At 38.8% G+C, this 14935-nt stretch overlaps 2 protein-coding genes across 2 annotated transcripts in view; both read right to left on the bottom strand.

The window, feature by feature from the left end:
• Positions 1-14935, bottom strand: part of LOC146453021 (uncharacterized) — a 30780-nt gene that overhangs the window by 15102 nt on the left and 743 nt on the right. The gene's annotated exons all lie outside the window — the stretch shown is intronic.
• Positions 24-9108, bottom strand: LOC146453022 (uncharacterized). Its single transcript, XM_085097091.1, has 4 exons — positions 8505-9108; positions 7674-7905; positions 7027-7181; positions 24-6586 (listed from the first exon to the last, which is right to left on the bottom strand). Exons 1-4 carry the CDS (start codon positions 9106-9108, stop codon positions 2379-2381), a joined length of 5199 nt encoding a protein of 1732 aa, XP_084953217.1. The 3' UTR covers positions 24-2378.

The raw sequence follows: 14935 nt of genomic DNA, 5'->3' as shown, positions 1-14935 counted from the left end.
ATGAGATTACTTCGCATATGTTCATCAGTTTGCACATAATTGTTATACATTACGTGTGCTGCGGTTTCTAATATTTCTTAATCTTATTTTGAAAGTACAGAAAAGCGTCTAAAATCCTGTAAAAAAAAGGAAATACCACGACAAGATGGCCGCTAAATTCTTGTCGTGAAAAAGCGCTGCAAAATTTGCCGAACACTAGCTATGCTAATATTACAGGAGAAGTGTCACGGAGATTATGTGTCACTAATCTTTAGAAACCAAAAAAACGTTTTTGCATTAACGGGAACCTTAAAACAATGGTTCATCAGTTTTGCCATAAATTACCACCAGCGTGCATTAAAATTGTCCTGATTATCTCCGTCCACAGATGGACAGGGTCACAATGATTTATAACTTGAAAAAGGTTAGGCTAACGTTTTTCAAGTTCTCGCAAATTCTCGCGCCAGAACAGGTCATGGGTTGTTCCTTTCAAAAATGTAGTTGAATTCTCTTTCTCGGTTTTCTATAACTGTTTTGCAACTAAGCCAAGGTATTGTTGCACTACAGTAAAAACCCGCATATAAGAACCTAGTGATATAAGAACCTACAGGCTGAAATTTGGCGTTTAAATACCCGAAAATATAAGAACCTGATCAACCTGCCAAAGAAAAATAGGTTCTTATACAAAAACAAGTTTGGGTTTTTACTAGAAATATGTTTTCCATAAAGCTACAGTACAACAAGGCAAGCATTTTTGTTGTTGAAAATACAAGTGCTAAACCATTTTGCATTAGTAGTACAACTACGACAACCTCTGAAAAATAAGAACCTATTAAGAACCTAATCAGCCTGAATTGTGAAAAACTACCCTAAAATATAAGAACCTGTTCAGCATGACCTTGAAAATTCTAGGTTCTTATACGCGGGTTTTTGCTGTATTTTCACTTTAAGAGGTCACAATCCTCGTGACAACTCTGCCTAAGGTAGTCGTCCCATTAATTCCACATGAATCACACACCTAAAACTGCAAATGATTATACTTTAAAGATTAAAACGTCCACACAAAAAAGTTTCTTTTCTACCAAATAAAATTAACATCAGAAAAATTTGAGAGAAAGCTATGAAAAATAACTACTTCATATAAATATACCTATTTTAGCAATGTGCAAACATATTAGTACTTCCACAAATTGTTTAAAAAACTCGGAAACCAAGAAGCTTGCATACATGCCTCTGAAACTAAAGTATTAGTTATTCAATTAAATTACTTTCATAGGTTCTACTTCCCTTAACATTTTCTCTCTTTCCAAACAGTCCAGGCCCTAAAGGTGTGTATCAATAATAGTTGACATATACGATATTCTCACTAATACCTTAACTTTCACCAGAAAACCTATAGCTAATTATAATTGTTACAACGACTCTTCACATTCTCTGTATAATGCTCAAAAGGCTAAACCAAAAATACTCATCTAATAAAATACATTTTCACATACTATCGTCGCCTTAGTGTTTATTTTTGTTATTTATTTACAAATTAGCTCAATACTTGGGCAGTTGCGGAGACAACAGTACACAAAGTCCCCCACTGGCTTACTTACACACCTGTATTGACACCTAGTACTGACATTAAAAGAAATGTCGTTTGCTAGAAATCCTAATTCACAGAGAATTAATATTTGAAAGTCATGGAAGTATCAGAGACAGCACAAGTCCAGGGAAGAACGTTTTGAGCTGGAATTCGCGTAGCAAACAAGACCATCTATCTACCAGACTATTTGTCGCTTCTTCAGCCAATGAAAAGTGTTCATCTCTGATGGTGAGGCAACAGCAAAATTGGTAAACAAAAAGTGTCCACTGATCAGATCAGTCTGATAGATGGCTCTAAAAGCTTTTAAATTTGCAGAACTCTTTTCGAAATTCAATTGAAACACAGAACGACACAAATACTTCCCTTATTAAAAAGATCCATCAACATCAAAACAGAACAGAGACTACAAAAATATATATTTTCCGTGAACATAATTTAGCAGTACTGACTGAAAAGTACATGCAGATGATACATGTACATAAACTTTAGCCGTGAAATTTAGATTCACTGCAGCACATTTGGATAAAACAGGGGAATTTCCCAGGGCCCCTATGAATACCAGCCTTGTAGCTCCATGGGCTGCCTTGGTTAAATAAAGTTACAGACTACTTACTTACTATCATTCGTTTCCTGTGCTCGTGTTATACCAAAGTTAAAAATGTCATCTCCTTAAAACTGCTATGGACCTGGATCAAAGCGACACTAAGTATCACAAACGTTCGTCCAGTGATTGCTTTCTTTCAAAGTTTTGTTTTAAATCTGTCTCGTTCACATGACCCCCCTGAAGGCGTTGGATGTTCCATGCTCACTAGTCCGTGAGCATCTCGCCTGATTCGCCTTCATCACTGCCCTCACTATCATCCGACAATGAAACAAAATCCATCTCTTCAGGCAACGTATCGGCCACAAATTCAGCGATTTCTTCGTCATTAGAAACGGTTTCACTCTGAGACACTGCTACAGCTTGCTCATGTGGTTGTCCACGACTGGTCTCACGCGTTAAACCTTGACTGTCTGCCACACTTAGAGAAGAGAATTCTGATGGTATTATACCTGACTTCAGTCCACAAAGCTTAATCACGCTTACCTGACCAAAGGAAGTCAAACAAACAACTTTGTCCTCTTCGGGAGAAACGCTGATGCTCAAAATATTTTCCCTCCCATGCGCTATTCTTGCAAATGCAACGGCTTTCCATTCACACAAGTCATAAAGGAAAAGTGCACCATCGACGCCATAGGATATCAGGTAACGGGTTCCTTTCAAAACTGACTGACAAAATTCGATTCTTCCTAAATGACCAGGTGGTAGTGGCCGAAAGGATTGCTCAGCAGAATTACCGAGCGAGTAGAGGTCAATGTTATCTGCAATGCAACAGGCCAGCAACTCATTGCCTGTTGAAATTGTACAGTGAGTACATCTTTCAAACTCACTGTAAGGCGGGACAAGGTCCACCTGTTTTACCAGGCGAAACGAAGAGTTAGCGAGTTCAAAGATTTCAACATTCAACTCTCCGCAGATTATTAACCTCGAGTTGTCCGACGACAAGCAACAGCAGTTTATTGACCACAATTCCGGTACGACAGATAATGACACTTCCCGCTTTTTAACATCCCACAAATACAAATGCGCCAAACAATTGCTCTTTTCAACGCAATAAAAAAGTAACGTGTCATCAGCTGAAAAAGTTAAACAGGAAACATTGCACTTGTCCTCAACTGATTCTTCCAAAACGGAACAGAGAAACACGTTCCCATGATACAATAATATCTCGGTGCCTCGGAGAGTTGCAATTAGACTTCCATCCCTCGAGAACGCACACTTCTCGACAGGGGACACTCGGCTTATAACTTGTTTGGAAGTATCCTTCAATGAAGACTCCTTCATGGCTGTAACGGATCCATCATCTTCCGTTTTCCAAGCTGTCAGCATCAAATTGGACCAAAGAGATAAAATGCCTCCCTCTAAAGTAAATGTTACCCTAAGTGGCTGAACTTCCGCCTTATTCAAAGGATTTATGAAACGGCTGAGAAAGCCGATGGGAAAATCGCACACATAGACATTTTTTTCGTCATCTTTGGCACGAAGAACAAACCCAACCTGATTTTTCAGTACGTCATACAATGGACAGCAGCCTGAGACACTTGAAAAAACGGTACCAGTACGGAGACATAAGACATGAAAAGAATGATCATGTTTGCAGTAAACAACAGCATCGCTACTGTAAGTGAATTCAAACTCTACCGCTTCCTTGATAATATGGTCCGGCGCTGTGAAATCATAGAGTTGGTGATGTTGGGTTGTAATCTTGAACAACTCAACTGCGTGGAATCCCAGAGGCTCTTGAAAGGATGTACCCCTGGCTGCAATCCATTTTCCGTCCAGTGACTGCCTTGCATACAACCTAAGATGGTTGTAAAACTCTGCTGGTACAGTTTTGAAGAACAAGGAAGAAAACCGAAAGGAGGCATTGTGCGAAATTGTAGCCAACGGACAATTCTTAGTACAGAACATAAAACTAACGGCGTTTATTAAAGCTATATTACAAAGTGACGAATGTTTATCTACATCACAAAACAGTTCTTCACGATGCTGAAGGAAAGTTATGTGACACAAATAAAAACACTGGTTCAGTTGAAAACCAGCAGAAAACACTTCCTCCAATACAGCTTTTCCACTCCGTAAATTCCAAACTTGATGTAGAAATATATCACCATAGAGATCGACTATTCGCTGACGAGCAATTGCCAGGGTTGGTTGTTGGTACTTGTGATCGAATTCACAACAATCCTGACAAAGCTCAAGTTCCACGTATGGTAATGATTCTTCCACAAGATAGCACCAGTCATGGAGTCGCTTTCTTTTCAAAACACTGAGAAGATCTCGAACTGAGGCCAAAATGTGTCCTCGTTTAGGTTCTCCCCAGGAGTGCAGACGGCTTGAATAAATTTGAAATTCTAGCAGATTATCATAATACGCGGGGACCCTGCAAGAACAAATCGTTTCATCATTTTGGACAAGGTCAAGCTCCTGCACAGCCCACATACAAAAGGCGTTAACGAAGCAGGCAATATTATGACCTTCAAAAATCCGTTCAACTCGTCTCGCCGCAATAAGGTGATTATCTTCAGTAAAACCAATCCAAGAATATATCCTGGAGTTCCCTGAAAAGGGAGAAAACTCCTGAACACATCCTCGCTCAACACACAACCACCAGTCAAGCCTTCCAAAAAAGACAAATTTGCCATCTGGAGAGAATTTCAAATGCTTCACTGTGATTTCTAACACTTCGACGGGACCAAGCAACCTTTTAAGCGAACAAGCATCAAACAAATAGATAGACGCCCCGTTACTTCCAGCCAGTAACGTTTTATCGGGAGACAAAGCAAAACATTCCATGACATCAGGGATTTCACAAACACGATATGGAACCCAATTAAACGTCTTGCAAATGGCTGAAACACCATCAGGGATTGCCAACATCCTTTGGGCATCTTTCGACGCATTTCGAAGACAAGAAGGTAGAAGATGAGGGCATTCTACAAGAACATGAACATTGTTTTCAAGAACTGAGCAGATCTCCTGAAGAGTTTCTGTTTCTGCTTCACCAAGGGACTGACAGCGAGCAGCGAGCTTGAAATCGCCAACCACAGAGTAAATCCCAATTCGGCTATTCTGTATTCTCTTCTGAAGAAATTGATAGGTTGTCAAAATTCTGAAAACGGTGTTAAGTAAATCGTTCTCATCATCTCCACACAAAACGCGGACGACAATACGAAACATGTAGTCAAGTAAGTCGCTTTCAGTGGAAGAAAGCTTTTTCGATTGGTCATTGACTACGGCAGGGAGAAATTCAAGAACGATATCCCTGAAGTACTCATCCGCCTTGATCTTGCTGATAAACAATCTTCGAGAGGCCTTCTTTCTGTCGGACAACCATGATGGGATCAAACTGTGTAGAAACGTCAATGTCTGATCAGACGTTCGCACCACAACAAACTGCAAAACGGCATCGATTACTTCTTGCTCATCAAGATCCGAGTTCTCTTTCTCCAGAATAAACGAAATAAATGATAAAGGAAGTGGAGAAGGAGCGGCTATGACACAGCTGAAAAACTTCCTATAGAGATCTGCCCCCACTTTGTCAAAAATTCGTTGGAAGTTTTCCCGAAAAAAATCGTCAATATCTCCCGGAAAAAGGTCACTGAGCTGACCAATCTTACCTGAACGTGATGGATCATTAAGTACTTCAACAATGTAGTACGCATACAGGAACAGTCCACTGCACTTCTTTGTTATGTCTTCAACCGAGTAAGGGATGTGGGAGAAATCAAGTCTCTTTTCCAAAAATCGCTTTATGTCCTGTTCATGCTGCTGATAGAAGGTAACGTTTTCGCTGTTTCCTGCACAGATTTTGACGCAAGGGTTGTACTTTTTTAATCTAAACTGCACGGTATCCTCGGGGCGACTAGTAATAAAAAAGACAAGCCAATTGGGAAGCAAGGGAAAACGGTGCATTAAGAGATCAAGAAAATCGTCCCTAGACTCATATTCTGTCTCATCTAGAGCGTCAATTATGACTAACTTTCTCTGTTCACAAGGATTGCACTTACCTAAAGGCTCTTGTAATAATTTGGTGAACAACTCAAGGACGCCTAGCTTGGAATTGGCCAACATCATTCTTACGCCACCCTCCCCTCCCACAACATTACTGTACTGACTATTACAAGCACAGAGTTGATAAGCTACTGTCCCAAGAAGATACCTGGGATCATTTCTTGTGCCATCGCTGTGTCGACAAAAGTAGGCAGCGCCTAAATGTCTAGCTTTCTTTGCACGTTGTGCCAGGGTCCCCGAAATGACACTTTTGCCGACTCCTGCATCACCCAAGAGGATATAAGCTCTGGAGTCGCCAGGATCACTGAACCAGTTTTGAAAATCATTGATCAGCCACTGCCTTGTGTCTTCATCATGACGCCCGGCAAAAAACGCGATATCTGCTTCACAGTTGGAAATCTCTGAAGGGAAAAGTTACACGGAAAACGTGAGTAACTGACCAACAAGGTTAAAAGAAGATTTTTGACGAAATCTATTCTGCTGTATTCTGCGATAAAAATATCTATGATAGATGTATTTTAACAGCCAGTGACATTAGCCTACTCGAAAAAAGAAAATCCGAATTCTCCCAACAGGAGTCTAGTCTGTGGTCTTCCGATTACTAGTTCGGATGCTCTACCACTGAGCTACAGGAGACTTGTGGAAGCTAAGGCCATTAAACTAGGTTCATGGGACAAACATCCTGCATATAGCTAGGATCTGAATGTCGGTGCGCGATATGTGTGAAAGAAATGTGATGAGGTATTATCTTTCAAATCTACATCTATACCCTAAAGTGTAGCCTAAATATTTAATTACTTAACAACATTAAGTAAATGCATGATGAAACAAATTGAATTACCACAAGTAATTTGTGGGATGGCACAACACAGTTGCTCCTCTACTTGTGTTACACGCTGTTGCAAATTTTCTTGCCCCAAGTTCAAGGATTGAACCGTTTCGCCCATGACGCTGTGCTCATCTCGAGCACACTGAAGGCTGCATTTAACCCTCTCACTCCCAAGAGTGCCATATGGCACAAAAAGTCATTATGTGCCCAATATTGGGTCAATTTGTATCAAATTTGGACACCAAACAGATCTTCGAGAGATCTGCACAATGGAAGCATAAAATCTTACCCCCCTCCTACATAAGACATGATTAACCACCCCTCCATTTTTTGTAACTTTTTCCTCTTACACTTTTAAGACCAAGTCACCATTTGACAAGAAACTATGTGCTGAGATCTGCAAATTAAGCTATAGTTTAGGGCTATACCCAGTGTATACAAGAAGTGAGATGTATTTTAAGGTTTATATTTTCTCGTTTTAAACACTTTTCATTCTCTTCTGTTACTTCCTTTGTCTTAGCTGGAATGATTTATACAATACCCCAGATAAAACCTTTTAATTGGTGTATTACAGTTGGTGTAGGGGTTCACAGTTGCGGTTTTACAAAAATATGACATTTCCCATGGGAGTGAAAGGGTTAATGCCTTCCTGGTCTGACTTTAAGGATTTAAACCTGCCATCCAGGGCGCTCTGATCATCCTGGAGACGTTTCACGCCCTGCTCCAGCTTCGAAACCCGTGTTTGTAATTGTAGCGCCTCCTTCACTTTCTTTCTGTCGTCTTCAACCTCAAACGCCAGGTTATCTACATCAGTCTCCAGCGTATTAAGATGTTGTTGTACCAGCTGTAACAGAGCAGGATCCACAGGAGTGTTCATACACAGCAACGAGCCTAAAGAAAAAACAAACAAACGAGTGTCATCAAAAAGCAATCTGACTAATAAGAAACGAAACTGACCCCTTGCATGAGGGCTTTTATCTTGCTCTAATAAATAAATAAATATATTAATTAATTAATTAATTAATTAAATCTTGCTCTCAGTCAGGGCAGTCATAATGCTAAAGGATCGGTTTAGATTAAACTAAATTAATTCCACTTCAGCATTAAACATAAAAAGGTGGGGGAAAACCAAATGCATCAACAATAGCCCTTTTCGCGGCCAAGTTGCTGTTCAGGGCGGATTTCCACGTTTCAAGGTGATCAAGGTGATCTTGGGATTTCCCGCGCAATTCTACAATTGATATAATTTTCACAACGTGTCTATTAGAGCGTGGTTATATTGTAACAAAACATTTATCCCTCATGTCTTATTATATTTGCTGTTTTTACCTACATGTTAACAAAAGAAGGGCAGTCAAACTACCCACGCTTCTTCTGTGTTTTTGAAAATACAAAAATCGGCAATGAAATAAACTTGCAACACATCAGGAATTTTCAAAACAAAAGAAGATTCACTTTGAAAATTTTCTTGTAATATTTAGAGTGAGTACCTTTTGTCTGCCAGTCATTCATATCTGCTAAAAGCTTTGTTTCATCAGCAGCTGGCATACCCAGAGCTTTCACAAGCTGCTCCATTGCATCAAAACTTTGCCTGAACTTCACAGCATCCCAATCACCAAAGGCACAGTGCGCCCAGGCATTTCTAGCCTGTCGAACATTACCAGCAGCATGCTGTGCAGTGGCAGAAAATGCTGGGACTTTACCAAGCAAGATAAGAATGGCAGAGGCATCACAGTGTTCATCAAAGGCGTTAAACTTGGCCATGAAGTTCTCTACATATAACTTGGCGAAGTCAACATGAGATATCACTCGGCAGTCAAACGCAGAGTAATTGTACTTTCCATGCACCTTGGGCAATGTGTCGTTTCCATTGACGTTCTCATATTTTAAAAATACAGTCCTTGGTGGCAGGTTTGGCCAATGTTTCAGTCGTGCAGACGCGCTTTGAGTATCAATAGCATGACTGGTTTTGGCAAAGCCATATTCCTTGCTGACTTCTTGTTCAACAAAGGGACGTATTTGGTCGATTAAGATCTTGTTAAGAGCAATGCCAAATTCCACCCATCTTTTTTGGTTGTCACTAACACTTAGCATAGTGTACTGAGCCTAGACACAAAAAGAAAAATAGAACTTTCATCTATAAAGTTGAGCAAGACACCCTTTATGTTTTATATAAATTAATCTAATTTATACCAGGAATTAACATGACTTACACATGGCAAGCACTCAATTCCATCTACTGGCCCTAAGCTATGGAATCTACTTCCTTAGCTTAATCATATTTGTAGAGATACCCACAGTATCATCTCACAGGCAAACTATTCGAACGTTGGACTTCAATTCCATGCTGACTGATCTAACACTCATTGTTCAAACTGTAATTATATGCAGTACTTGAGCGACGTTTTAGATACATAATTCTAACTTTGATTCAGTCAAAACACTTGGAAGCATGTGATTAATTATTAGCCTTAAGTATTCTATTAATGTGTACATGTGCGTTTTATTTGCATATGTTTATACTTTAACCCTATCTAGACTGAGGGGGGGGGGGGGGGTGAGGGGAATTCTGCCCGGGCGACTTTAAACCTGAATAACTTTTCTAATATTTGCGCAAATGCCATAAAAACTTAGCGCCTTTTTCGGAAATTAATCTGGGAAAAATTTGATGGGTACTGTTCTTACGTTAACGTTTGTGGTTCTGGAATTTTCCTGAAGTTTTTGGGAAATCCAGAAATCCATTTGGCAATCATGACGTAAATACCACATCATATGACCCCATCACCTCCCGTTGCGGACCTCAAAAGAAACATTTAAGGCGTACTACCTATCCTCTAAGCCTCATTGACATAGCTTCTATAGCGGTGGAGTTTATATGGGGGGGGGGGGCGGAATCTAATCTGCCCCTCCCCCCTCCACACTGGTCCAAGAAAAGAAAAGAAAGCCCGATCTAGACGGGGTTAAATTGGCTCTCGTATTTTAACCGTAAAGGTTAACTAAGATATCATTTCTGTTTTTATAGTGTCTTAATTTAGTGGTTTGTTTGTTGCATATTTTAATCTGAGACTTAAAACAGGAAATTCTGGTATAAAAGGGGCCTGGCCTGGCCATTTTCACCTTCAGTTGTCAATCAAACATTTAGAGCATAGACAACTGACAAACAATGTGCATCTTTTTCTACGACACTAACTGATGAAATTGGCTTAGTTTTTGGAATAAACCACGTTAAACAGATAATTATATTAGAAACCGATGTCTTATATTGCTGTGGTGATATTGTGAAATTTTGAGCCACATTTTTTCAGAGGATGCTCATTAAGTCAACAACATGCCACGAATGAAGGACATCTAAATTTGCCAATCACTCCAAAAAAGGTGTGAGAGGAAGGAGGAGCTTGCCCTCTTATAGTGGAACTTCTTGTTTAATAGGGTTCATTCTTTTGTGGAAATTATAGTTGGGTTAAAACTTATTCAGGAATTATACCTAGTTCAAAAGTTAAAGAAATTATGCGGAACAAACATTCCCAAAAGAATGGACATTCTCAAAACAGAATAGTCTTGACAGCGGTGACCTGATCAAGAACCAATACATCCGTGCATGTGTATTTGTCAATAAACATGGTTGAACATCACGCGAACTTCCCAATGCATGTATTTAAGGGTGGCGCCTACTTAAGCTACTGCGCATACGTTCTGCGTATGGTCCAAGAGGCTATGATTCCTTAAGGACAGTGCCAACCAATTACCAATTACTAATTCCCATAGTTTTGTATGTGTTAAAAGAAAATCTTAGCGGGTGTTATTGATATCTAAAAACAAAGATTGGGGGTAACCACACATTTTTCAGATAAAATTAAATTAAAAATTGGTGAAAAATTCCATACATTGTTATGTATTTTAGCGCTTTTTACAAATACGGTAGATTACTTTTCTTTGAAAAATGCGTGGTTACCACCAATTTCTTTTGGGATTTCAACAACAATTGCTAAGATCTTTCTTTTCCTGCATATTCATAAGCCGCACAACAATACCTTGGAATTAGTACGCACCCTCCTTAATTTTAATTTTCTTTAATTTTATATTTTGTTCATTTGCCACTTAGTACAATTTACAATAGGAAGCAATAAAGTAAGCTAACAAAAAACTGATAAATACAATTAAACCAAACGGGGAAATCTCAAAGAAACCAGGGGATTATTTATACCCCAAGTATTTTTAAATGCTACATCTTAACCGCATATTAACATTGGCAGCCTTTAAAAATTATAAAAATTATAAACATTTAAAATATATAAAATTAATGCAATGGCAAATTTGTGGGCTATTTTCTCTGTCAATATTTCTGACTGCATGGTATTAACATGCACAAAAATGCACGAGAAGATGAAGACAAAGAATTACTTGCCCTTCTTACATCTCAGGGCTTTGCAAAACAACAAAAAGCAAACTTGAATTGAAGGGGTTGGTGGTGGAGTTAATTCAATCCTGGCAGGACATGCACAATTTTGCTATTCAAAGTCTGTTTGAATATTATTGGCAACATGGTCCCTAGGGATTGGATAATGGAGATGAAAAGGGAACATGTGCTTCACGCCTTCACTTCCCTCAAGTGTGTAACAAGGACGGTTAACCACCCACCCACCCTGTAGTGAGTTATGTTTGAAGTTGACCCCTATCAACCATTTTGCCTAACTTGGGCTTCAGTCCCAGGCCAAAGTGGCTCTTCATTCCTGATTAACCACTCTTTAACAACAATGCCTAGGGAAAAATATTAAAACTTTAACTCTCAAAGCTTTCCCAAAAGAAGGCACATCCTGCAAACCATGTTCAATCTGTCTTATATTCCATTCATTCTGAAAACAGACTAGGTCCCAAAAGGACACAGTTGCTGAATATTTTGAGCATTGCTGAGTATTCCAGAAAAGTCCCAACAGAACACATCTTTAAATAAAGGTATAAATAAAAAAAATTAATTGATTAATTAATTAATTAATTAATTAATACATTAATAAGTTTTATTATTATTCATTTATTCATAGATACAGTTGTTGCTGTGAAAAAAGGCTGATAAAAGTACCAGACCCGCCCATGAAGTAGGTTTTGGAGTGGGGGAGGGGCTAAAGCAAACGTGTTAGCGGAAAAAAAAATTAAACTTAAGTCTTCTGAAATGGCTAGGAAAACTGTCAATACTGATGTAAATTTTAATATTTTATCAACTCAAATACTTTCTTTTCTTTTGAAGTAACAAGTCAATGTTTTAGTCTGGCCCTTAATACATTTTCAGACCAACACAACTGTCAGTCCGATTAAGATAAATCTTTGAATGTATTAGTACTTAATTCAGTTATAAACCCAACACTCGATCTTCTTTAGAACTTTACCATTCTCAAAGACTAGAGTAACTGATAGTTACCTGGACATGTTGAAGTCTGATTCATTGACCAACGTACCAAAGTTTTGTTTACAATGCTAATACAAATTCATTGGCAACAACTATCAGAGGCAAAGTTTGCCTATTCTCTGTTTGTGGATGTTAAATACTGTCAGATTGCTAAACTTTTACCAGGTGTCGTTTTCATCCAAAACCATGTTTTCAGTCTTCAAGCAACAGAAAAGGATCTCTCTCCAGCTGCATTGATTGCCGCCAAATTCACAAGAAGAAGTTTACACATCAGGGCAATTTCATTAATCATTTTCTTCTCAGGTTCACGCAACCTTATGATTTTAATAAGTCTAAGATGACATTCAAAAAATAACTGGGATCAAAATGGGCAAACTCGCAAAACACTGCAGCAGAGTTTTCGGAGAGGTCTGCAACCTCACAAAAAAATACTAAATAATTCATGTAATGTAAGTTGTTTCTGTTAGTCATGGATATGGTCAACCAAAATAATAGAATTATTTATTTTTAGCCACCTAAAGAGTGGCGGGGCTTAAAGCCCCCAAACCCAAGCCCCACCCCCTCAGTATCCACTGAGTACACTGTAATAATAATGAAGTCCTTTTCTACATGTTAAAAAATCTAATTTCCCCACCCTGTCCTCCCTTCCATTTTCTGTATGGGCTGTATGAAGAGGGAGGGATGCTCCCCTACATAAGCTGTATACCAGTAGGTATGTGCAGTGCTAAAGGATAGGATGTGTTTTTTTGAACCTTTTTGGTCTAAAAATTTATAGATAGTATATTAAAGATAAGTTTTATAATTTCTGTTCTAAAGTTAATACTATGTTAAAAAGTTATCATCCATTGAAAAATGGTATAGATTTTAACCATTTTGTCCTGTAAGTCTGAAATGGGTATGGATCCTAGCCGGACCAGATCTTCAAATGGGCATGAATTTTAGAGGCCTGGACCCCATTTCTTGAAAGTCCTGCTAACTAACCGGGCCCAATAAGTGTCTTTGGTAATAAATGTTTCTTAACAGAAGTCCATTTTTATTAGCTTTGAATACTAAATTTTAAAATTTTATAATTCTATTAAAACATTGGCCAAGTCCCTGCCATTTCTGCAATCACTGTGTAATCGGCAAAAAAACATTTAAAAATATACTTATTGGGCCTGGTAAGCTACCGAGACTTTCGAGAAATGGGCCCCAGGCCCTAGCTAGTTGTTCAAAGGTTGGATTAAACTTTTTTACCCGGGGATAAATTTCTATCCAGCAGATAGGTCTGAAAAAAGTGACTGAAAATTGTATCTTCTGGTCTAAAATAGGCTCAGAAGAACTGAGCCACAAAGCAAAGCTTCCATTATGTAAAACTATTGTATTGTGATTGTATTGTACAAGTGGTAGGTTAAAATGAATCCCAGGTAAAAATGATTTCAACCTAGGTTGATTTATATTTTTCTTTGGGTAATTTACATCTGAAACATAGGAAAATACAAATCAACCTAGGTTGAAATCATTTTAACCTGGGATTACAGGGCTGTCATTAACAGGTGGGGGACTGGATTTCCCCCGGTTACTAAGAATGTGGCCCCCGGCTATTTTCATAGGAAAAAAGAAGAAAAATAGAACCAAAAGAAATTCCTAGCTGTTTGATTCCCCGCCTACTTGTTGTATTTATCCAGCAACTTGTAGCCTGCGTAGCAGTCGTTTCCGTTTCCTTCAAGCCAAGCGGGGTAAGCGCGCGAGGGTATTGGACAAAAAGGAGCAAAAAGGTAGGAGCGGGGGGGAGGGGCGGGGAAGGAAAGGAAACGCCTGCCGCTGAGCCCAGACATTTTACCGAACGCTGTTCGTCAGCGAACGGGAGGCAATGATGTATTACCATTGGCCAATTGTCTGTCAATCAAACTCGTAGACCAAAACGACATCCGGTTAAACGTTTATCAAAGATGAAAATATGGCCGAGACGGAAAAGAACTCTCTTGAGTGTCCTTTCGATTTCGAGTTTGCTTTGCTTTGGAAACGACTAAACTACTTTCGCAGGGAGATACATTAATTCAGTTGAAACTGGAGCAAAGGACTGCTTTAAGAGCGAATGTCTATTAACATCAAGCAAAATCAAAATTCTCGGTCACGCTCAAAATATAGTTTCCATTGCACTTTGGTTTGTTGTTAGGTATTATCCTCTCAACAAACATGGTGTCATGCCTCAAGTAAATACTTTGCAGAAAAAAGTTCAGTTCTAACCACGGTCTGAAAAGGAAGCTTTCAATATTTATAACGACTTTGTATTTCACGCTACGCGAAATACAAATTTATCCTGGAAACGAGGAAGTATTTTAGCTACATGTATGTGGGACAAGCTCATTCTGTCTGTAATTCCAGCTGTAAACAAATGAGTTGATATATTAATTCTAAACCATATTAGTAAAATTTGTTTTGGGTAATTTCATCCACGCTTTGTTCGAGCGACGTAAAGTTCGAGAAAATATTTTAAAATACTGCAACTTGAAGTAAACAAGTTGCCCGCCGCAATTC

This window comes from Pavona decussata, unplaced genomic scaffold (assembly GCF_977016875.1).
Source record: "Pavona decussata unplaced genomic scaffold, jaPavDecu1.1 SCAFFOLD_353, whole genome shotgun sequence".
In the NCBI taxonomy this organism is placed as follows: domain Eukaryota; kingdom Metazoa; phylum Cnidaria; class Anthozoa; order Scleractinia; family Agariciidae; genus Pavona; species Pavona decussata.
This window is presented reverse-complemented; position numbering and strand designations above follow the sequence as displayed.

Excerpts from the sequence above, each read along its gene's own strand:
- LOC146453022 (XM_085097091.1), bottom strand. The coding sequence starts at position 9,108 with ATGCTAAGTGTTAGTGACAACCAAAAAAGATGGGTGGAATTTGGCATT. Across the intron at positions 7,182-7,673 it reads GGCAGGTTTAAATCCTTAAA|TGAGAGGGTTAAATGCAGCC; the intron begins GTCAGACCAGGA and ends CACTCTTGGGAG. Across the intron at positions 6,587-7,026 it reads CATCCCACAAATTACTTGTG|AGATTTCCAACTGTGAAGCA; the intron begins GTAATTCAATTT and ends TTTTCCCTTCAG.